A 17,023-nucleotide genomic window follows, 5' to 3' on the forward strand; every position below is an offset into this window, starting at 1 on the left:
CACACGGGTTCAGTAAACATATACTCAGCCTCCCATCGGTTTTAAAGGCTCTATTTTCAGAATCAACTTTTCTCTTCAGCATCGTGTGAGCTAGCTTCGCAATAACTTGCAGCATCATAAGCTAGACTTGATTAACGCGTAAGTGTTGGCAAGGCAGCTGAAGCGCTGCATTATGGGATCTGTAGTTTATTGTGTTACCAGCGCTTCATATACCCGGCCATTAATAACAATAATACAGTATATAAAATGATCTCGGGCTGGATATAATTACACGGGCCGGATGTGGCCCTGCCCTTGAGTTTGACACATATGGACTAAATAGAACTTGAAAAGATATATTTTTTCAAATGTGATCGCAATTCAGATAGAGTTGACGCGACTACAGCCTGCATGCCTCAATAAGTCATCCTCCCTCGCTCTTACTTTTTACCGCTCATCTAATGAATACACTGAGTATGGCTTTACCAAAACAATCATTGATGGCTAATAAAGTATCCATTATTCGAGTATGTAGATCGGGATATATATATACATATATATATATACCCCGATCGCAGCGAGAAGTAGTGTGTTAAAAAGCTAGAAAAGAAAAGGGAACATTTTAAAAATAACGTAACATGACTGTCAATATACAGTATTTGTTTTGTGAGTGTTACTGAGTGTTGCTGTCATCAAGGATTTGATTATCATTATTTCTTTCAATCAGGTTCGTATTTGTAGGATGTGTTGTGTTCAAGTTACATTCCGTGTTTGTCAATCGCTGTAAAGATGACAGGTTTCATTCATCGATTCGTTCTTACTGCATCAATAAACAGCTCGCCTTCTTCTTTATCTGAGACCTGACACACTGCATGCACGGGTTTTTTACACTGTCTTCCTTTAGCTGGACATTGACTTTTTCCACCGTGTGCTTTGTTTCCACAGTAGCTGTATTTATGAATATGCTTGTATGTATCAGACGCTTCATATTTTTGCTGCCTTTTCAATTGTGTAATTCGGTTTTGTTCAGCTCTTTGGAACTGTTGCTTTTATCTGTGCACTGCGCCAGTTCACGGAGCGCTCGGTGTACATGCATCGGTTCCCAGCTGTGCTGGTGCCATCTCGCTATGTCCATGGCTGTATTTAATGTTACCTTAGTCCTGGCACTTAAAACTTTCTCTCGCAGTTTCGCTGAGTTTGTGCCAAACACCACGCTGACCATCTCATCTTCCTCTGCATAAGCACAGTCCTTAACCCGTGAATATTTAGTGGGAGTTTGCTATTGGATTGCCGCTGACGGACGGCCTTATATGGGCAGGCACTAAATTACAAACGCCAGCGGCAGCCTGTCTATGAACTTAATTTAAAGTGTAGGTTTACATCGTGCTTTGTTTCAAGTAGCAGAACTCATGAATATGGTTGTATATGTCACTCGCTCGCTTCTTATTGTTTCGCTGCCTTCTCAATTATATAATACATGTTTTCTTCAGCGCTTTTTGGAGGTCTTCCTGATTTTCTATGTACTGAGTGATTACGTGAGGCGTGATGATGTCACACGAAACTCCCCCACGGCGTTCAAGCTCATCTCCATTACAGTAAATGGAGAAAACAGCTTCCAGTTATGACCATTACGCGTAGAATTTCGAAATGAAACCTGCCCAACTTTTGTAAGGAAGCTGTAAGGAATGAACCTGCCAAATTTCAGCCTTCCACCCACACGGGAAGTTGGAGAATTAGTGATGAGTGAGTGAGTGAGTGAGTGAGTGAGGGCTTTGCCTTTTATTAGTATAGATTACTGAGTCCTTATCTTTCAAATTAAATATAGCTAGATTTTTATGTTACTGCCCCCATATGTTTAACTTATAATTAAGTTTCTCACAAAGCATACAGTGGAAAAGCTCTCTGTGTGTTATTGATATGAAAGAGGAACTACTCTACATTATTCATTGAAAGCTTTGTGAAAAATAATTTATTAAGAACGTGGAGTTTTATGTTTGAACTCTAAATCTGTATCTATGTAATTGTTATGCCATTGAGCAATTAGATAACTGATTTTTGGGCAATCATACTAATTACATACTGTATGAATAGTGTAAAGTGCTGAATGTTATTTAAATAAATAACCCCATTTACTATTGCATTAGATTTTTTTGCCAGCTTACTCTCAAAACCAGGATACATGTGCTCATTAGTTGTGTGTGTGGTGTCATATTTAGTAAATTTAAATAGGAGACATCAGTATAAATCAAACATTGTAAACATGTGCAGTTATAACTAAATCCTCCTGATGGAGATCAGCACTTATCCCATCCCACCCAAATCACCCTGTAGAAGAGGTCCCTAGACGTTAAAAATGTCTTAGTATGTGTGGACTGGAAAAGCTGGAAAAGGATGTGTTGCAGGCTGTGGAAGTACCAGAATATGGAAGAGGTATATCAGATAACCACATTAAACAGATGAGAGTAGATATGCATCGTTATCCATTGGCCAACCAGCTCTAGACCGAGTACACAGTATCCAGCCATTTCTCTGTATTACAGCAAGATGATCCACTGATTTGTGGCATTGAAAGTACAAGTGAGATTAGTGAGAATTAAAGAAAGATATTCAAGTGAGATTAAAGGAAGAGGATTTCCAAGATTGTAATAAAAGAAAATCAATGGATTTCTAGCAAGAGGTTAGGACTAATTTTGTATTGACTGTTCCCAAGAAAAATTGCCTCAGCTGGATTAAAGAGAAGGGAAAATCAAAGTCCAGGAAGAAAATTAAAATATTAAATGATATAATAGAAGATATTCTGATAAAAATATCACACTGAAAAGCAGAAAACATTGGACAGTCCCAGAACATAAAAATAATATACCAGGGACATTTAAAAGACAAAAATAACCAAATGCATTAGTGGCTAAATGCATAGCATAAAGTTTGAGGTAAGATGTAAATGATGTACATACTGCATGCATGGGTTTACCTTTCCCAGTCCTGCAAACTATAGCGAATTGGTTCAACTTACCACATCTTTTACAGTCTTCCTTTTTGCTGGACATTGACTTTTTCCACCGTGTGCTTTGTTTCCGCAGTAGCTGCACTTATGAATATGCTTGTATGCGTCACACGCTTCATATTCTTTTGCTGCCTTCTCAATTGTGTAATGCGTTTTTTGTTCAGCGCTCTTTGGAGCTCTTGCTTGAGTGCGTACTGCCTTCACAGTCAGTTCACGTGAGCTGCTCGGAGTACATGCATCAAAGGTTCTCAGCTGTGCTTGTGCTATCTCGTGCGATCAGTTATAATCATCAAAATGAAAAGAAATAAACATTTGAAATACATCTGTCTGTGTGTAATGAATGAATCTAATATACAAGTTTCACTTTTTGAATGTAATTACCGAAATAAATCAACTTTGTCATGATATTCTAATTTTATGACCGGCACCTGTATTTGGACGTAAGTAGGTTCCAGTTATGACCGTTAAACGTAGAATTTCAAAATGAAACCTGCCTAACTTTTGTAAGTAAGCTGTAAGGAATGAGCCTGCCAAATTTCAGCCTTCCACCTACACGGGAAGTTGTAGAATTAGTGATGAGTCAGTCAGTCAGTCAGTGAGGGATTTGCCTTTTATTAGTATAGATAACATATTTTCTTTTACCAAACCCATATTCTCATTCTCTACTTTTTTATTTGATGAAAAAGTTGCATTTTACCTTCCTTTAACATTCGTCTGTTTATAAGCTTTTTATGTTTTTTTAAAACATGATGACCTGTTTCTGTTGGTTTGAAACAGATCAAGTGGAACACATTTCATCAGTGGTCCACAAGAGCAATAAATAGATTATACTGTTAGTAAACCAATGAAGAAAAGAATGTACTTCACAGTGTATAAATGTAGTATACTTTCCAAGATCACATAAAAAAAAGTGTCCAAAAATGTTCACAAGTAATTCAAGTCTCCAATACAACAATCCAAAATTAACAGTAAATATGAGCACATAAACTCCTGGGGACAAATAAAAATTCTATAATTATTAGCTGTGTTACATAGCTTCACCCAGACAATTTTATAAGAAATTGGGTTTCAGTTATAGTGCCATCAGTTAATCAGATGTATCAGATGTATTATGTAACTCTTTGTAACTCACTTGACCTGCATATGCTCCAATTGAAAAACAAAAGAAATTTTAACATCATATCTTAGATGTAGTAAGTTACCTTGAATAAAGGAGTCAGTCATATAATAAGTAATAATATTATTCGGTCAATGGAGTTGCTTAATTGTGAACATTCTATAAACAACTGTTCACGATGAAAACATTCCTGCATTGATCAATGTCTGCTTTTTCTAGTGACTTGGCTTTTGTTGATGGTCATTACAGTCATTACTAATTTTTAAAAGTATGTTAAAGTATGTCTGTTAAGTATTTACAATTTCTGGCCTCGTAAAAAAAGTTTTTAAATTGAACGTAAACTATTCTTGAGGGCCTATGATTAATTTTTGGGCTGTAAAGCTTCATTTACTGAAATGCAATGTGTTTCAACTTGAGATTCCCAGTATATACTGCAGCAAATATAAGGTAAACAATTTATAGGGGACCCTGGTGTCTATAACAGTGGTAAGCAAACTGTCCCAACAGAACAACATTCCCTGCATTTTTTTAGTTTAAACATTTAATTAAAATATGAATTTCTGCAATTTTTGGAAACACTAAAACTTAGCATTTGGTAATTCTGACAAGCATGTGTTAGCAGTGTACCTAGATCAATATTTTTGTTAGTGAATGTCATGAATTTAGGTGCAGTATTCTCTTCTAACTGTAGCTTGCTCATGTAAGAAGAAAGAGGTATATAAATAAATAGTATGTGTTCAGAGACAGCAGATTTATTCTTACTAAAAACAAAGCCAGTTTCTTTTTATAATATAGAAGTAAAATAGGTACCTCCTGAGTGAAGGTATGAATTCAGAAAAGATTCCAAGTGGCAGCTGCAATGCCCAGGAAGACCCTAGGCATTGTTTGGGTGTTGTCCAAAGACCATTTGTCCAATAGAGCACAGCATGCCATCCCAGGCCATTAGAACCGAGAAACGTTTCACTTTTAAGGTGTCAAGCACTGAGAGAATATGGCTCCTTCATAAAAATAAAGCAATAAGGTTGAAGCTGCACTGACAGTAACTAGAAGGAGTAGTAGACGGTAGTCCCTTTAGCCAAAGAATGTTCAATCCTGGTCTTTTACGTCATTTTAGAGCTTTCCCTGAAGAGGACACAGAACAGGATGAATGGCTATGCTGAGCCTTTGGGCTAAATGAGCCCATAGTTGGGAAGTAAGATGGACAAGGGCTTGCTGGTGGGAGAGAGACAGTCCAGCTTTGAGAGAATGTGTTAGAGAGAGAAAGAGAGACAGGAGGTAAAACTGGAGCATGATAGAAGATGAAGCTTAAGCTCAGTGTATGAGCTTGTGAAATAATTGTGTTTTTTCCTTTGTTAATTTGTACTGTGTTCTCCCCTTCATCCATCCTTTCTTATGTTTCTTTTTTGTTGAATAAATTCACTGTTGCGTTTAATTAATCTGAATTATAAGGGCTGCCACAAGAGTACTCACAATTCTTACAGAAGCTATTAATCAGTACATTGTCTAACCTAAAATACAGGAATAAGATGTTTGTTTACTAGGACACGAACATGCTTTGTATTAAATCTGTTGGTTGTTCAATGCTATTGTTTGCTTATTATATTTCTGTATTTTTTAGCTTATTTCTTTGGACACATACACAAGTGAATATCTAGAAGTCAGTAAACTTTTCAGAAACACTTTGGCCGTAACCATTAAAGGAATAAAAAGAATTCAAAATATTCACTTGTGGTACTTTTTTTGCAGGTAAGTTATTTTTAATTATTTTTGATATAATATCTATTATTTTTACTGTTGAGGGAATCAAATTTTACTTTGTGAGTAACAGGTAAATTAAGATGTACTGTACATTTTACTTATTTTAGAATGTGAGAATAATAGTAGAGACTTCAGGAGGGTTAAGTGTTCTTTGAGCAGGCACATACTGAAGTAAAATGTAAGAAACATCATTTGGGAACAGGTATACTAATGTTTTTATTTTATTTTTTAATTTTTTTCGTACATTTAGTTTATGAGCAATGTGAGGTGACCGAGAACTGTTTGTGTTCTGTCAATAATGAAACAGTAAATCTTTATTTCAATTCATATGCCAGTATTAATTAACAAATTGAAAATGGGGTGTATTGATAAATACAGTTGATTACTTTTCATAATCCTGAAGCCATAAGTAGTAGAGGTTTGCAGTTAAGATAAATATTTTTGCCATAAACAAAAAAAAGTTCAACATGCCGAACGTTGTCAACCGTTATGACCGTTATGTGTAGAATTTCAAAATGAAACCTGCTTAGCTTTTGTAAGTAAGCTGTAAGGAATGACCCTGCCAAATTTCAGCCTTCTACCTACACAGGAAGTTGAAGAATTAGTGACATTGGAAAGTTCAATCTGGGGGCTGACAGTGGCATCATACCACCGAAATAAGTACGTACATTGGTTTCATTTAGCGCAGGGAAGCCGCCTACCAAATTTCGTGAAGATGGGGCCATCAATAAGAAAGTTCAAAATGGCGGACGTTGTTGAACGTTATTACCGTTACGTGTAGAATTTCGAAATGAAACCTGCTTAACTTTTGTAAGTAAGCTATAAGGAATGAGCCTGCCAAATTTCAGCCTTCTACCTACACGGGAAGTTGGAGAATTAGTGATGAGTGAGTGAGTGAGTGAGTGAGTGAGTGAGTGAGTGAGTGAGTGAGTGAGTGAGTGAGGGCTTTGCCTTTTATTAGTATAGATAATTATACCATAGTAATTAGGTACTTGACTTTTTATTTAATGAATATTTTGTTCTAAAATTATTTTATTTTTACTTTTCAGGAAAAAAATACAATTGAGTAAGATTAAGCAAGGTAAACAGCTTCAAGAAATGAAATTATTTCATGGAACCGATAATGCAAATATAGGTGGCATATGCTTGTATAACTTTGACCCACGATTACATGGTAGTTATGGAGGAGCTGTTCTCGGAAAAGGTAAGGCTGCAGTCCTGTACAAATATGTCAGTAAATGGTTTTTAAAAGTTGATTTGCAATTAATCTATCCTTCTTATGAATCCACTAAATGCACTTTTCGGCTCCTAAAGAGCTGTAGCATATACCAGCGGTGTTGTTTGTAAGACAGACACATATCCTGGGTGAGCACCAGTTAATCACAGGAAGTACTCATGCATACAGTCATACTTGCTTTCACTTATATTGGACCAACTAGCAAAATACCCGCGATTCGCAACAAAGTAGTGTGTTAAAGAAGTAATGAAAAAGAAAAGGAAACATTTTAATAATAATGTAACATGATTGACAATGTAATTGTGTTGTCATTGTCATGAGTGTTGCAGACATATATATATACATATATATAAACATATATATATACACACGCATATATATACATATATATATATATATATATATATATATATATATATATATATAGTCATGCATGCGTGAGTAGGAGGCCGCGGACGGATCTTAAACCGCTTCGAAAGACGTTACGGGCGGGAGTGGCGGGTACTAACCTTTCTCCTTTGTCTTCCAGAAAAAGAGACGCTCCGCCATCATAGCCTGCCCGCAGTACGTCCACTTCCGCCCTTCCTCCGCCATCTTTCCTGACGTCAGCAGTCCCATCCTCCCTCACGGTTCCTTCCCAGCATTCCTCTACTTCCGGCACCGCCTCTATAAAATGGCTGCCAACGCGCGCATATGAACTGTTTTGTTTATATTTTGTCCTGTTCTTTTTGAAAATTTGTGGAATTGTCTGCAATATACGGGGCCGGAAAACCCCAACCCTTTATACTGTCTGTTGCTCTTGTTTACAGTATATATATACATATATACTGTGAACGCTGGCCCGGACACAGACAGACGGAAATCATTAGTTCACCCAACACACCCTTTATTATATACAATATTTACAATCAGTGCACTTCCCAGTGCCTCCAGCACCGTTCCCCCAATGTCCAGGGCACACAGTCAAATTGCCTTTCTGGCCACCTCCAGTCCTCTCTCCAGCTCCGTCTCTCTTCCACCCGACTTCCGCTCTCGACTAAAGGGAGGCGGCCCCTTAAATAGGAACCCGGATGGGCTCCAGCTGCTCCCCGGCACTCCTCTGCAGACACGCCCCAGTGTGGCCAGGGTGTCCCCTGTCATCTTCCCCCCAGCACTTTCTGGTGTGGCGGAAGTGCTGGGCTCAAGGGTTGTTCAGGCACCGGGCGGAAGCCCCCTCGCAGTCTGGAGGAGGTACAAGCCCTCCTCCGGTCCTCCCGGCTGGATGCCACAATACATATACATTTATATATATATATATACATATACATATACATATATATATATACACATATACAAATATATACATATATACACATATACATATATATATATCCATCCATCCATTTTCCAACCCGCTGAATCCAAACACTGGGTCACGGGGGTCTGCTGGAGCCAATCCCAGCCAACACAGGGCACAAGGCAGGAATCCAATCCCGGGCAGGGTGCCAACCCACCGCAGGACACACACAAACACACACTAGGGCCGATTTAGAATCGCCAATCCACCTAACCTGCATGTCTTTGGACTGTGGGAGGAAACCAGAGTGCCCGGAGGAAACCCACGCAGACACAAGGGGAGAACATGCAAACTCCACGCACATATATATTGTGGTATCCCTTCAGTCGATAGCGGAAGTCGGGTGGAAGAGGACGTAGCTAGAGAGAGGACGGGAGGCGGCCAAGAGAGAGGCACGAAGACTGTGAGGCCTGGACATTTGGGGGAACGGTGCTGGAGGCACTGGGAAGTGCACTAACTTCATTATTGTAAATATATTGCAAATAAACGTGTGTTGGGTGAAATTAAGATGTCCGCCTGTCTGTGTCCGGGTTCAAGTCCACAATATACACATATATATACATATATATTGTGGACTTGACCCGGACACAGACAGGCGGACATGTTGTTTGTCACCACCACACGTTTATTATATACAATATTTACAATTTAAAGTCACTCAGACTCAGTATAAAGTGCACAACAAACCCCAATCCACAGTCCTGGCCAAACAACAATGCCTTCTCCTTCGGGCCGCCTCCACACTCTCTTCTGCCTTGTCCTGCTTCCACCTGACTCCAGCCTTGAATAAAGGGAGACGGCCCCTTTTATATACTCCCGGACGAGCTCCAGGTGGTTCCCGGCATTCCCCTCTTGGCCATGCCCCAGCGTGGCGGAAGTGCTGGCTGTTCTCCCGGCAGCTCTCTGGGTGTCCTCCTAAATCTTCCCCCCACCACTTCCTAGTGTGGCGGAAGTGCTGAGGTCACAAGTCCCCAAGGCATTGGGGTGTCTCCTGGCGGTGACCACGAGCCCCTACAGGGTGGGGCTTCAATGCCCTGAACCTGTGGCCCCCAAAGCAACCAGGAGGGCGGCCCCCACGTGATCCCAGATGGGCACACGCCCACTTCCGGTCCTCCAAGGCGTCTCGGTCGGGTTGTCGCCCCTGGCATCCGCGACAATATATACACATATATATATAGACATACATATATATACATACACACATACATATATATATATATACATATACATATACATATATACACATATATACACACACACACACACATATATATACATATACTGTATATGCATATACATATCTACATATATATATATTAGGGGTGGGACTCGATTAAAAAAATTTATCTAATTAATTAGAGGCTGTGTAATTAATTAATCTTGATTAATCGTATGTAATCGCACAAGAAAATTTGCCCCAAATCGCAAATGTTTTTTTTTAATTTAAAAGGGTTTTAGTGGGCAACAGAATCAAATAATAGACATAGACATGAATATTGTAAACTCAAGCTCTTTTAATTTCTGAAAAAAAAATGCATTTAAACTGCATTTCAATTCAAAACAGAAACAAAAATATCATCCCTGGCTAAAATTGGGCAGACTTAAAAATAAAGTGGTATTTTAAGTTCTTTAAGTACATTTTCAGAATGGTATTGTCTTTAAATAATAATAACAAAAATTTCAACATAAAGTGCAGTTTTTCTTCTTAAAAAAATAAGGCAGAAACATAAAAGGTAATTTGACCAGCTTCACCTTTAAACTCTGAGTAACCTTAGCCAAAATTATTTTGTACATTAGGCTAAAACAGTGTGATCATTGAACATTTTGTAATTAGATGTAATTAGAATTACTAACGGTCACGGAAGTCCAGTGATCCCCAGTAAGAGCCACAAAGTCTGCTCTCTGTAATGCATCTAGTTTTGCTTGCTTTTCAGTGTTATAAAGCTGTTGAATTTTACTTGAAATAGTCTTTCAGCATGGCAGTTGTAAAGTTGGATCTCCTGGCGCTAACTGTAGCACATTTTCTAACCCCCTATCTTCCACCACTGTTAGTGGTCTACAGTCCAAAGCAATCCATTTTGCGAGAGAATTTGTAAGTTTGACAGATGTTGACTTACTAATTTTGGTCCTGAAGCCAGTCATTTCATGAGGTTTGGGCTGCCGACACCTTTTGTTGGTACTCAAACTCGTACTGCTAGTGCTAACAGCATACACAGTTTCTGTGCTCGCTGTAACATGTTTTGCATTTAGATGGTACCGTAAGGTTGAAGTGCCACGGTGGTATGCAAACTCATTTTTGCACAGTTTGCACAAAACCACGCTTTTATCAAGGCTTCCGTCGGGTAGTCTTTTGAAATGAAATTTGCCTCCGATCAGTCCTAGCAACGCGCTTTCTTCCGACTCTTACATTTTTGTAGCTCTGATGTGTGCATCAATGTAATCGATGTACCAGGAAATCATGCATGGACAAAAGTTCCCCTTTGCTTGGAATGCAAAGTGTGATTAAATGCGTTATTTTTTTAACGCGTTATGGAGTACATGCATCAAAGTCTCTCAGCTGTGCTTGTGCTAAGAAAAGGAAACATTTTAAAAATAACGTAACATGATTGTCAATGTAATAGTTTTGTGACCATTATGAGTGTTGCTGTCATCAAGGATTTGATTATCATTATTTCTTTCAATCAGGTTCGTATTTGGACAGTTTGCACAAAACCACGCTTTTATCAAGGCTTCCGTCGGGTTGTCTTTTGAAATGAAATTTGCCTCCGATCAGTTCTAGCAACGCGCTTTCTTCCGACTCTTACATTTTTGTAGCTCTGATGTGTGCATCAATGTAATCGATGTACCAGGAAATCATGCACTGACAAATGTTCCCCTTTGCTTGGAATGCAAAGTGTGATTAAATGCGTTATTTTTTTAACGCGGAGTACATGCATCGAAGCTTCTCAGCTGTGCTTGTGCTAAGAAAAGGAAACATTTTAAAATAACGTAACATGATTGTCAATGTAATAGTTTTCTGACCGTTATGAGTGTCGCTGTCATCAAGGATTTGATTATCATTATTTCTTTCAATCAGGTTCGTATTTGGAGGATGTGTTGTGTTCAAGTTATATTCCGTGTTTGTCAACCATTGTAAAGATAACAGGTTTCATTCATCGAAGTGTTCACCCCCCAAATCAGTACTCGTGAATGTAAGATGTTCAACAGGCATTCCCAGTATTAAGTTGTGGAAATTGCCTGCGAATAATTTAGCGGTAGTGTGTGTATGAACTTAATTTAATCTTTTCCTGTCCTGCAAAGTCAGTTGACGTGAGCCGCTCTGAGTACATGCATCGAAGCTTCTCAGCTGTGCTCGTGCGATCTCGCGATGTCAACGGCTTTATTTAATGTTAGCTAAGACCCGGCACTTAAAAGTTTCTTGCTACAGCAATTTTAACTCTGTTACAAAGTGATCCAAAGTCTCGTTTATACCTCGTGTCTTCTCATTAAACTTGTATCTCGCGAATACCATATTCGTCGTAGACATGACAAATGGCAGCGGGTGACGTCTATAAACTTAATTTAAACTTACGGTTCACACCGTGCTTTGTTTCCACAGTAGCTGCACTTATGAATATGCTTGTATGCATCACTTGCTTCATAATCTTTTCCTGCCTTCTCAATTGTGAAATGGCGTTTTTTGTTCAGCGCTCTTTGGAGCTCTTCCTTGTTTTCTATGTACTGCGTTCACAGTCATTTCATGTGATTACGTGGGAGGCGTGATGATGTCATACGCAACTCCGCCCCCCACGGCCATCAAGCTGAACTGTCCATTACAGTATATGGAGAAAAATAGGTTCCAGTTATGACCATTACGCGTAGAATTTCGAAATGAAACCTGCCCAACTTTTGTAAGTAAGCTGTAAGGAATGAGCCTGCCAAATTTCAGCCTTCTACCTACACGGGAAGTTGGAGAATTAGTGATAAGTGAGTGAGTCAGTGAGTGAGTGAGTCAGTGAGGGCTTTGCCTTTTATTAGTATAGATTTAGACTTTCCAGTCTCATGTTGCTTAAAATAATAAAATGTATTCTTGTGTAATTTGATAATTAGTTATGGAAAAATGGCCATAAGCTACATGGGATACGTTTGAAATTTGACTAACAAAAATATTCCCCATAGAACTATACATTAATTACAAATTAAAATTTAATAATTTTACTACAGTGATGTATGATTATTAGTAAACTTCGTAAGTGACCATCCCTTGACATGAAAAGTGTCTGGAGTTTTTGGTTGAATGGGTTCCTCCTTCATATAATTCCACAGTATTTTTAAGGTTATCTTTCTCATACTCGTAAAGCACACTGTTCTCTCTCTGTCTCTTTCTCTGGATCCTGTATTGCACATACTCTATTTCTCAATTAGTTTGTGGTCATCTTATCTTCAGGTTATCAGATTATAATGTGCCCCTGCAAACAGAGGCAAAATCATTTTCAAACTTTTATTTGTAATACAATGTCAGTGGTGAAAAGTAAAATTTTTTCACATAATCAGTCTTCAATAAAGCACAAACAAGAGCATAAAGGGTTTGGGCGCCAAAGGGTAATCCCTTCCTTTTGTTAAACCACTTCCCTCTTACCGACAGTACAGTCACTTACAGCAATGCACTGTCTGTCACCCACCACTGTCACAATTCAAGGCTTATGATTATAAACCTGCCCAAATAGTCCTAAATAAAAAAAAACTTTTAAAACAAAGGTACAAGTGCGAACAGTCTGTTTTATGAGAAAAGACATTTTATGTGTTACTTTGCTGCAAAAGAGAAAATGGATATTCATTCAAAGCAAGATGAAAGTGGTTCAACACAAGGAAACATTATTTCCACATTGAGTGGGATATGGTGATGGGGAGCTCCTAATCAGACATGGATTGGTTTATTGTACCACAACAATATTATGTGAAAAGTTACAAAAGGTATTACTGTGTGCAATGCCATTTGAATCCCCATAACTGCTGGACCCAGGACATGCTGGATCTTGTGACCTGAATGCCACAGCCTCAGATGGTTGGCATTTTTGCCAATCAAACTGCGTGTGTGCAAAGGCCTGTATCATATAAGAAACATCTGTTAAAATATTTTAAATTCTTGTTGCTTATTAACTGTTCATTACTCTATAGTTTATAGTCTATAGGTAGGCTGACCAGATATCTTTTTTTGGTTTTTGAGACAGTCATGTATTTATGCATTGCATTGCATCTGAATTTAGGTGTCGTGTTCTGTAATTTAAGAAAATGTCGCATTTTTAGCCAGCCAAAATGCATTGGGGGAACCTCTAAGCTTTCTTTTCATGTACATTTTTACAATCAACCCCCGCTTTATTAATAAATTATGTCCCATTTTGGAACTATGAAAATCTGGTCAGCCTAAAGTACAGTACCTGTCAGCACAAATTAACTTCAGACATTTCATTTCTGAAATTCATTTAGAGATATCTCTAAATGTTAATTTAGCTTACCATACAGTGAAATGCAACAGGACATGACAGGATTATTCAGAAAATACAGTACTGTTAAAGTAGAATTTTAAATGTGACACAGACCTTTCAACTACTGTTTAATGCACTAAATTAAAGACTCATTGATGTTTTACAATTTATGGATGATGCACTGTTGATCAATATTTCATCTCTTATGTGCACATTGAAAATCACCATCTTTTATTGTTTTCAGATCAGTGTTTTTATTAGTGTTCCATTGGTGTATGCTTATGTTTTACCTGAAATTAATATGCATTATAAATGTAGCATATGTCCAATATGAAATATAAACATTTACAAGTACAGATGCAACCTGTTTTCTCTTATCTGTTTCATTCAACTGCAAAATGATATGTAAACAGGTGTGCAGAGTTTCATGAAGATGAACTGGAAGGTTGCATATCTTCCTCTAGTAGAATTTTTGCATTTTGATTAATTGATTAACATGGTAATTAAAAAATGGGCAGATGTTTTGACATACAGTTATTTTTGTTATAGAATCAGAAGTGAAAGTGTGGCCATAGAGTGACTGAAGGAGGAAAGGACACCTCCTGGCCAGTAGAAGGCAACATATGGTCCCATGTGTGAAGAATTAGTACATTATTGCATTTTTGAAAGTGATATTCAGAAAGACTGAGAGAAACCCATCCATGATTTTTTATAATGTTAAGTAGAAGCACACCGTCTCTGATTGAAAAGGCTGTGTTTTTAAGGCAGTCATTCCCAAGGCTTCCTGTGCATTGCTTTGTTTTTAAGAAATAGAACAGGAGATTGAAAATAAACCTTAAACAGGCAATAGCCAAAAGCCAGGAAATGAAACAAATCATGACACCAAAGCCCAATATTTAAACTAAAAACCACAATGTGTTTGCAAAAGAAAGACCCTAAGTTCCTTAGAAAACACAATCTAAGAGCACAAATGTTCTTTTTGTTTTTAATCCAAAATCTTGGGCACCAGGAAGAGCAAGTCACCATCTTCCTGTTGACCTGTTGCAGAAACAGAGACAGGTTACTATGCACAAAATTGCAGTCAGACCAGAGAGAAAAGCACCAAATGGTGGTGCCTGTATAAACAAAATCACATCAAAAAGTATTAAAAAAGTAAAACAAATTCAAAGTAAAGAGAGTAAATCACAGGAAGTAATGTCATAAGGTACAAAAATAGGAACCAAGAAAGCATAATTAGTAGCATAATTTTCAATGCTACTGAAGGCTCAGAATCAGTAGCTTAAATGTGATGATGATTTTTCACCTGCATGTATGACTCTGCTGACCTTCCAATAACAGATATTGGAGATTTTCTTTTCCCACAGAAGTATAAAGGAGGAAAATACACAAAAAATAAAAATTCAAGTAATCTCCCTCAAGGTAAATTTGAAATACCAATTTAGTCAGTAATTGAGGTGGCACAAAATGTTTCTTTGTTTTAAGATAGACAATTTTGAAAACCAATTCTTTTTAGTGCAATTTTTTTCAGATGTCAAATATGTGCACAGAGTCAAGATATAATGAAAACTGAACTTTCCTGACAAGTTTCCTTAAAGTGTATCAAATTTCAGGAAAATCGATTCACTTGTAGCGAGTTGTTTCATGTCAGTCATGACAACAACAGTAGGTGACTTTCCCTCCTAAAAAGAAACATTATAGGAAAAACAAGTGGGAGGAGCAACACAATTTCTTTGTGTCAAGTTTTTTTGTTGCCTTGTGTTCTTCTTTTTGCCCCTCCCTTGTATGTTTTATTTTACAGCCAACATACTATTTTTGACACTTTGGTATCCTTCATGTTACTGTTGGGAATAGAGGGATGTCATGTAAGTGCCACATTTTGATACATTATTCAGAAACTCTAGGAGTGTGTCTGTTTTTTATATTATTTTATTTGAAGGAAATAATAAGTCGAACTTATACAACAAATTACTTCATAAAGCTAGGAAAACAAAAATGAAAAGAAAAAATATATATCAGAAAGTTTAAAATTTTTGTTCTTGTCCATTTCGGAAGATGGACGTCTGAGATGGAACTCAGTTAGCAGCAATGTTATTTTTCCTTTTTTTTATCATTCCGAGGTATCCTGTATTTACTCAACCCGAGGGGCTTTAAATTACAGTATATTCAAGCATATATTAGCATGAGTGTCAGAGAAAAGGCTCAGAAAGAAACAGGAAAGACAGCTAAAGATTCATCTGAGCTTAAATAGGCCTCATGTTCAAGCTCAAGGTATGACCTGCCAGAGACTGACCTGGAATAGATAGGCGAAAGCACAAATCTCCTGGGACCTGATGCTGCTGCATCATCTACAGCCAAGGGTGAAAGTGGTAGCGAATGTGCAAGTGAGTCAGGCCAGGAGTACTTGCCGATTCCAGAAGTTTCACTGAAACTGAAAATGGCTTTATCTTCCATGATGTAAACTAACCCCCAATGACCCAGCAACACTGACTCTAACTGGGCTTGCTACTCCACCCACGGAGCACAGAGTAGACAAAAACGAACTGTCCCAGCTGAAGGTAATGATCACCGCAATTGGGGGGACATAAAGGAGCCAAAGAATAATATAAAGAAGGATACAAATACATGTAATACAAATGATATAAGGAAAGATATACAGGATATACACAAGACAAACGAGAAGCTGCTTCAGGATATTAAAGACTAAGTATGTTTAAAGTATTGAAGACTAAAGTTATTTACGAGCAGCAATGTTTTTTTTGGTGAGCAATGGCTTTTTCCTTGCAACCCTGCCATGCACACCATTGTTGTTCAGTGTTCTCCTGATGGTGGACTCATGAACATGAACATTAGCCAATGTGAGAGAGGCCGTCAGTTGCTTAGAAGTTACCCTGGGGTTCTTTGTGACCTCGCCGACTACACGCCTTGCTCTGGGAGTGATCTTTGTTGGTCAGCCACTCCTGGGGAGGGTAACAATGCTCTTGAATTTCCTCCATTTGTACACAATCTGTCTGACTGTGGATTGGTGGAGTCCAAACTCTTTAGAGATGGTTTTGTAACCTTTTCCAGCCTGATGAGCATCAACAACTCTTTTTCTGAGGTCCTCAGAAATCTCCTTTGTTCATGCCAT

At 38.0% G+C, this 17,023-nt stretch overlaps 1 protein-coding gene across 1 annotated transcript in view; it reads left to right on the forward strand.

The window, feature by feature from the left end:
* The window catches only part of LOC120533798 (protein mono-ADP-ribosyltransferase PARP11-like), a 57,588-nt gene that overhangs the window by 27,949 nt on the left and 12,616 nt on the right, over positions 1 to 17,023 (forward strand). The window contains exons 6-7 of the mRNA XM_039760757.1: positions 5,719 to 5,846; positions 6,908 to 7,062. Of these exons, the coding sequence (XP_039616691.1) occupies positions 5,719 to 5,846; positions 6,908 to 7,062 (283 nt within the window). The remainder of the gene's footprint in view (positions 1 to 5,718; positions 5,847 to 6,907; positions 7,063 to 17,023) is intronic.

The sequence above is a fragment of the Polypterus senegalus genome, chromosome 8 (assembly GCF_016835505.1).
Source record: "Polypterus senegalus isolate Bchr_013 chromosome 8, ASM1683550v1, whole genome shotgun sequence".
Taxonomy (NCBI): Eukaryota; Metazoa; Chordata; class Cladistia; order Polypteriformes; family Polypteridae; genus Polypterus; species Polypterus senegalus.